The sequence below is a fragment of the Drechmeria coniospora genome, chromosome 02 (genome assembly GCF_001625195.1).
Source record: "Drechmeria coniospora strain ARSEF 6962 chromosome 02, whole genome shotgun sequence".
In the NCBI taxonomy this organism is placed as follows: domain Eukaryota; kingdom Fungi; phylum Ascomycota; class Sordariomycetes; order Hypocreales; family Ophiocordycipitaceae; genus Drechmeria; species Drechmeria coniospora.
In genome coordinates, this window is record NC_054390.1 from 5,107,051 (window position 1) to 5,115,045 (window position 7,995).

The 7,995-nt window shown below is 52.6% G+C and overlaps 3 protein-coding genes across 3 annotated transcripts; all 3 read left to right on the forward strand.

The window, feature by feature from the left end:
* Positions 1-56: 56 nt before the first annotated feature.
* Positions 57-815, forward strand: DCS_04507 (uncharacterized protein; the record flags this gene model as incomplete). Its single annotated transcript, XM_040801816.1, has 1 exon — positions 57-815. The coding sequence occupies one exon, from the start codon at positions 57-59 to the stop codon at positions 813-815; it is 759 nt and encodes a 252-aa protein (XP_040656849.1).
* A 1,107-nt stretch (positions 816-1,922) lies between these two features.
* DCS_04508 (reverse transcriptase family protein) lies at positions 1,923-4,862 on the forward strand (the record flags this gene model as incomplete). The annotated part of the gene is made up of 3 exons (XM_040801817.1): positions 1,923-2,141; positions 2,187-2,453; positions 2,523-4,862. The coding sequence occupies 3 exons, from the start codon at positions 1,923-1,925 to the stop codon at positions 4,860-4,862; spliced, it is 2,826 nt and encodes a 941-aa protein (XP_040656850.1).
* Positions 4,863-6,713: 1,851 nt separating this feature from the next.
* On the forward strand, positions 6,714-7,469 carry DCS_04509 (uncharacterized protein; the record flags this gene model as incomplete). The annotated part of the gene is made up of 2 exons (XM_040801818.1): positions 6,714-6,813; positions 6,871-7,469. 2 exons carry the CDS (start codon positions 6,714-6,716, stop codon positions 7,467-7,469), a joined length of 699 nt encoding a protein of 232 aa, XP_040656851.1.
* Positions 7,470-7,995: the final 526 nt, after the last annotated feature.

The following is a 7,995-nucleotide window of genomic DNA, read 5'->3' on the forward strand; positions in this document are numbered from 1 at the left end:
ATGGAGCTATTACTCTATTACCACCAACGGTACAGACCTATGGTGATAGGGTTGCAATGATCAACGAACAATCCCTCGCCCAACTCACAAACGAGGGCAAGGACGACCAATTCGTCCCAATCAAAGTCCTCAGCACCGAAGACAAAGAGAGGTTCCAACTTGAACGGTACGACTTCGACATCAAGCTTCGTCGTTACGAGATTCGAAAGAAGGCGTGTTCGCAACTCCTGCATTGGATGGAAGAGACGATAAGTCCGGATCTTTTGACGAACCTCAATGATATCGTGGAGATCTCTAAGATCGTCAGCAAAGTCAGACAACGTCTCGGGATTATACCCATGTTGCGACAGGAGCAGATAAGGACCAACTACTTCAACGTTATGCACAACTCCTCACACCTAAGCGGACTCGATTGGTATCAGCTGTGGGAGGCAGCATACATCGATGCAGTAGCCTTCAACATACCTGAAATCGACGGCACGTTCGGCATCACCCAGTTCCTCAACAGTGCAATGTCGTTCAACATCACTTGGGCCCAAGTCCAAAAGGATAGGTTCATTCGTCTTCAGGTTGCAGGCCAGGAGATCGAAACATCACTGAAGCAGTTGGCCACCGAATTCCTTGCAAGCACTAAGTCGAAGTTAGACCAGCACAAGGAATCAACAACAACATCCAGCGCCTTCAACACGGCCACAGACCCGAAGACGAAGAAGACTTACGACTGCCCATGTGGAATCAAGAAAGCATTACATACCTGGACTCCGATCCAATGTGCTGCGTTCAAGGTTGCGGTCCTTGGCAAAACGGCCTTCTAGGGCAACATCAGGAAGGAAAGGATCGAGAAGTGCAAGAAGGCAATGGGACAAAGCCGTTAGCAGCAAACGGTACAGGCTATCAAGGCCTCAGGAGGATCAACTTCGACATCGACAACGGAACCAAAGAAGGAATCATGGCCAACAGTCGATGCTGTATGTGTAGTCCTCGATAACCTGCCGGAACTCCAATCAGTATTCAGCATAACATCAACGGCACACCCTTTAAGGAACTCAACCCTTCTCGACGACTGCGCCAGCACTCACGTGGTTAACACTAGGGACCTCCTTCAGGATCAAGTCCCTAGTGCAGACTCTGATGTGATCTTGGTAGGCGATACAGCCATCCAGGTGGTGTGTCGGGGGACGAGGGTGATGAAGGGAATACTGAACGGCCCTGATGGCCCAAAAACAAGGGATCTGATCCTAAAGAACGTTGCATTCGTCCCGGGATTTCACACCAACTTGATCAGTGGAGGCAAGGTGCAATCCCTTGGGCTGTGGTACTGTGGTATTGATAATACCCTCAGATTTGGCACCCTGCAGCAGAATCAGGTTGTACTTACCCTCTCACGCCACTACGGCCTTATGGTAGCCGAATTCAAGCCTCTTGACTCGTGCTTTGAGTTGCCGTACGCTCCGTCATATGTGTTCTCGGCCGTAGGCGATGCGGCGAGGCGCTATGGTGGGCGAAATCGATCAATGATGCCTCCAAAGGAACGTTGTGACGAAGTTAAGTTGTAGCACTTACGATCAGGGCATGCGGGGTCAAGGGCCCTAGAAAAATTAGTCGCACAAGCGATTGGGGTTAAGATTCGGGGCCCCGAAACAATTGAATGCTCAGATTGTGCGTTGGGCAAGGCACACGAGATCGTTTCCCGCAGAACACCCACCACACAGTCCCGACAGCCTTTCTATCGACTCCTGCTTGATATCTTCGCATTTACTGTGGGATATAACGGCCACACATGCACCCTATTGGTCACCGACGAATACAGTGGGGCCTTGTTCTCGTGGAGCCTTCATTCCAAAGATGCCTCTTTCAACATAATTCGAGGCCTCGAGGCCACGATCCGCCGCCACTGCGGCGTTCACATCTGCAAGATCAAAATGGATAACGAACGTTCCCTTGTCAATCTTCCAACCCAGAGAGACTCACCCTTTCAGATCTGGGCCAAGCAGGAAGGTATCGATCTCGAACTTCCCCCCTCAAACACGAAGGAACCAACGGGTGGGGCAGAGAGGCCAGGAGGCATCGTTCAACAACGGATACGATGCTGCCTAGGCAAACTTCCTCGCAACCTCTGGCCAGAAGCCTATCACACACTTGTACGGATATACAATATCCTCCCTCGGTAGCGGAACCAGTGGCAGTCACCAAGAGAATACCTCGACCGATGGTTCCACCGCTATCTACGATGGTACGGCCGCGTGGGCTCAACGGCAGATTCAACCCTCGATCTGCGACCACGATGGACCAACATCTACGCCTTCGGCTGTAAGGCGTACCCTCTTCACATTGATCACAAAAAAGGTCACCAGAAGAGGGCCTTCAAGATCCGACCCAGAGCGCACATTGGATACCTTGTGGGGTACCACGCAAGTAACATATATCGCATCTGGGTCCCACAGTTGAAGAAGGTAATCCTATCACGAGATGTTACATTTGACGAAACAAGCTTCTTCGATCCAGCTACGGAGGATCTATAGATCCCAATCGAAGAATACACTCCCCTGATACAGTCTCTCGAACTTACACTCAAACACAACTCAATTCTTGACGACTATATCGAGGACTTTAACTCAAACATCCTCAATATACCTTCCAACGACCTGAACTCGGGTACGCAGGGCGCCACAGATCTAGCCCCTGAACTCCCGACTTCAACTACAATCCCGGTTAATGCAGGCATCTCGAAGATTCCTACCAACGACCAGGGACTACTCACGCCAGTAGGAACACCGAACCCGACGGGGGCCTCGGATCCAATGACTGACTATGATCGACCCCATGAGACTCTTTTGCCACAAGATAATCTCGGGTTACATCCTTCAGTACACAGAGGCGGTGATGCGTGCACTACACCGATCTCAACCACACTCGAAGACGGCACATCGAACCCTGGATCAGCTTCCCACCTCGGCCTACCGGGACAGCTCGAAGGCCAGCAGGTTCCGATGTCTTCGACGGATGAAGCTATTCATACTATAGCTCCAACCCCGTCCCCTGCACCTACGAGACAACGCCAGCCTCGTAGGTCTCAGCTCGAATTATACGGTAACCAACCTATAAGGAAGAGCTCAAGAACACCACGACCAAGTAGAAGGGACGACATCTTCGCCGCCCTCTCTACATTGGACCGACCTAAAGGTAACCTCGTCACCTTCCACGCAGTATTTGCAGCAGCTACAGCATACAACGCCTTACAACGTGCACATCGCGATAACCTTACCCGTCTTCCGAGGAGGTATCAGGATCTTGACAAACACCCTCACGGAAGGGAATTCAAGGAGGCATGCCACAAGGAACTGCACGACCTAATCCGTCGCGGCACTTGGAAACTAATTGCCCGCGGCAAGGCGCAAGGCAACCCGATTCCCCTCAAATGGGTATTCACCTACAAGTTCGACGAGAACGGGTTCCTGATCCGCTGTAAGGCACGCATCTGCGTCAGAGGCGACCTTCAAAGCGAATGCAGTGACGAACAAACATACGCAGCGATACTGGCAGCAAGAACGTTGCGGACAATCCTGTCAATTGCTGCCAAACACGATCTCGATATACGACAATTCGACGTAGCCAACGCCTTCCTCAACACCACCCTTGACGGTAAGAGCCCTATCTACGTAGACCTCCCTAAGGGTTACGTGGAACTAGGCTTCTTGCACAACGATGAGGATCCTACAATGGTGGCACAACTCAACAAGGCACTATACGGACTTCGCGAATCACCACTCTTGTGGTACAACGAGATCTCACAAACACTCAAAGCGCAAGGCCTCCTCCGATCTGCAGAGGAACCTTGTGTATTTACGAACGGTACTGTACTAATCCTTGTTTACGTTAACGACATTCTTGCCCTATCACCAAAGGGGTACTCCGTAGATAATCTAGTCGCATACTGGAAAGGAAAGTATGAGTTGCGCGAAGAACCTGACCTCTGCTGGTACCTTGGCATCAGGATCATTCGAGATAGGCCGAGGCGAACGATCTACCTTTGTTACGATGCCTATATTGAGAAGACAGCTCGCAAGTTCAACCTCGCCGACGATCTTGCGAATCCACCAGCGATCCCGATCCCTGCCGTACCACTGACGAAGTACGAAGGTCAGGCCACCCGTCAAGAGATTAAGGCGATGCAGGAACGAGTCGGGTCAATCATGTATACAGCAGTTACGGCTCGACCAGACGTAGCCTACGCCGCCTCACAACTCTCACGATTCCTCACGAATCCCTCACCAAAACACTTCGAGGCCGCCAATCAATGCATCCAATACCTGTACTCCACGAGGCATCTCGCAATCGAATACAACGGCCGCATCCACGGAGAGGCGCTCGTTATCGCTAGCGACGCATCCTTCGCAGACGACCCGGAGAGCAGACGATCCTCGCAAGGATATATTATAATGCTATACGGCGGACCAATTGTGTGGAAGGCTAGCCTTCAGGATACGGTTACAACTTCAACAACAGAGGCCGAATTGTTAGCCTTGGAACGCGCTACCAAAGAAAGCTATGCATTGGAGAGACTCTTACAAGGTATCTCGGCTGATCTAGGGCCACTCAAGCTATTCTGCGATAACCTCCAGACGATCCGACTAGTCGTAGAAGAGGGTCGGATCTCTACAAAACTGCGGCATGTTGACATTCAGAACATGTGGCTCAAACAGGAATACAGCAAGGGAAGGTTCCTAATAGAATACATGCCTACCAACACGATGCCGGCTGATGGTCTTACGAAGGCGCTACCAAGGGGTAAATTCCTACATTTTCGAGCGCTATTGGGCCTCAAGGATGTTACAGGAAGGATTACACGCCCAAACCAATAAAAAGGGTCACAACACCACCCTATCCGACCCTACAACCCGTTGCGCGCGTCGCGATAGCTTCATACAGCTTTGGTCTGATCATCCAAAGCTGGGGGGTGTGTCGCGCCGATGCGTCAACAGGCCTGTAACGGGGTTAAAGTCCGGGTAGTTAGTTACGTAGCGGTGTCCACATCTGCGCCTATTTAAGCAGGCCCAGAGGACACCTTGTGGTTGGCAACAACATCATCAAGAAGAACACCAATAGATTGATTCTGACCCATCTCACGATCCTTGATTCGTTGTAGCCTTAGTCAGGGCGGCCCCCTTTTTCCCTCTGTTGCATCAAGCTATCTACAAATGAGAGGCCGCAAGTAGCCCTGGATCAGTATCAGAACCGCATTACTATCTACAACTGTACGTAGCATGGGTACTCCTCCTGCACATACTCACCTAGGCTCCTTAGGCGCAGCCATTTGCCCCCTAACTGTATTTCTTTAGTCCAGCGCGTCAAACTCCCATGAGACCGTCAGACCATACCCGTCTGCTGAAGCACATACCATCCCGCCCGCTTCACAACAGCCAAAAGCATACATACAAGGCATCGGAGGTCCACTATTCGCCATGCCCTAGGCTGAGCTCATTCAGGCCATGTTGGCTAGGAGGTGTCCGCCGCAGTGGACGCATCGAGCGTAGTATACGCTACCCGTGGTGTTGTTGCAGCTGCAAGGAGGGGAAGTGGTGGGCGTTATATCGCCGCGGCCAGTGACGATCGAGCCGTCCAGCTCGTCAAACGACTTCGCAGCACAATCGTCGACGCGCTATGCGCCTTATTCTCACCTGAACACGCACGGTGCGGCTGACATGAGGTATTACGGGCAACCCCTTAGTCCTCCGCGTTGGTTAATCGCTAAAGGTGTCTAGTGTCGCTAACAACATCAACTCCAGCCTTTTACAATCCAGACTCTCCAAGTCAGTACCACCGGGCAACTAATGGGCGCGCACTGACTGTTAACTCCTCTCTGGCCTGGAAGACACGGTGCTTCTTCAAGACGCACGGTACGTCAGCACTTTACCGTCGAAGACAACAAAAACACAAAGCCTGCTGACTAGTAGACAGCCTACAACAAATCCGGCAACGGTCTGTCGCCCTCTCAGGGTCCAGCACATAGCATCAGATAGCTCTACTCAGGCTCAGCAAGCTCTCCGAGAGCCAGGACGTGTAAGCGTCCTCGCATGCTCGGGTTACATAGCAGCGCCTAACGTGGGGTCTAGAGATGGAGAGAAATGCAGGAGGTGCGGAATAGGATCAAGCAATTGGCGGAGATATATCCGTTACACGGCTACGACTCCATCAATCTTACCCTGGCCTTTCCGCCGCTTTCAGCATGTAGAATGTAGAGGAAGAACTTGACAACAGGCTGTATATGTATAACGGGCGCAGGGTTTACACATAATCGCATTCTCACCCTCACATTGCTTTTCTCGGCGGTGACTCGAAAGCATGATATCCCTGATCGATTCTTTTGGAGTCGTGGCTCATGTCAATGCCACAAGAGCTGGCTGTCGTAGCTAGTCTTGTCCGGTCGTTGGGGAACAAGCTGACGAGGGAAAAAGTACTGATCCGCAAACGGATAGGCCATGGGGTCCACCTCACTTAGGCCTGAACGGCCCCATCGTAGAGGGGCGGCGACTTGTAGCCATGCTGCCGCTGTTGACGGCGAAACTATTAGCAATTGCTACGGGAAGGGCTCGGAACATTCGCACCCGTCGCAGAGGATAAGTGCAGCACGGTAGCAATAAAGACAGGAGCGCCAGCGGAAATACCTACACAAACGCTTTGTCGCCATCCCCAGACACGACCCACCCGGCGCCATGGTGAACACCACACGGAACTCGGGCTCGAGGAAACGAAATATCGACGACCGGCCGCAACTCAGAAGGCGCTGTCGACAGGCACTCGCTGACCACATCAGTAAGCAACTACGCACCAAGCGGTATTCAAGGGGTTGGTCGCGCTGACCGCGTGTAGAGCAGCGAACGGGATTGGCCATCGAGCCAACCAAAGTCCGATTGGCCAACAGGAGTAAAGAGTGGTACTCATGGTCTTTTTGTCCCGAGGCGGCACATCTGTTCTCCAAGAATTTGAGCGATCACAGACCTTCGGCGTACCATGAGCTCTGCGCCGGCGTGGGCGTCAGTTTCGAGGCCGTCCCTTCGCCATTCGTAGCCCATGCTGGCATTACCACCCGCAGTGAAGACGGCACACGGTCCCTCGGGATCTCGCCGATGCAGCTGCGGCGTGGCCGGCGTCCTGCAGATACAGCAGAAAGAGACGAAGCTAACGAGTCAGACCAGGGGTCGGTGGCGCAGCTGCAGGAGAGTCTAGACGCGGCAGAGGCCGGGAAGAGTCTTTTGGAACGGCAGCTCGAGGCGACCCAAGCAGAGTGTGGCCGGCTTACGGAGGAACTCTGGGAGACAACGGAGCGGACCACAGCCCGCGAAATCCTGCTGCGCAATTGCCTGGATATGCTGAGCTCCATGCCGACTTCAGTGGCCGAACTGAGAGACGAGATCAGCGAGGCGATTGGGAGGGACGCATTCGGCACAGGTCGAAGCGCTGCTAAGTAGCAATCTCTAGAGGGCAAATATGAGCAAGGATCCTTCCACTTCGCCGCAAGGGGTGGGTTACATCAACTGTCATGTCCGTGGCCGGCCCCTGGTGCAGTGCATTCGAACGCGAATGAGCGGCTTATCACGTGAGCCGCCTTGTTGCACAGTGGTCCGGGTCGGCCGACGGCGGCTGAGCTGCTTAAGGTCGCCCCCGACTCCAGATTTCTTTGTTTGTGACCAGAGAAGTCTCATCACTGTAAGTCGATATAATGCCTGGTTATATTACATACCGCGTGCATGCAGAATGCAACCCGGTCCAGAGCAACAAGACGAGAATAAGGCTACCATGGGAATCCTTGCAGCAACACACTTACTAGTGCGTTTGCAGAGCGCATTACTGGATGTGATTCGTCTACAAGAGGTGGGTGTGACATATGTCGTAGGATGCTACCAGCACCACTCCGCTTCGTGCTATTCAAAAGGAAAAGAGTACGAAGAGCTCACGGGTTGACTAAAACCTGACGTGGGATGCTCGAGACTAGGA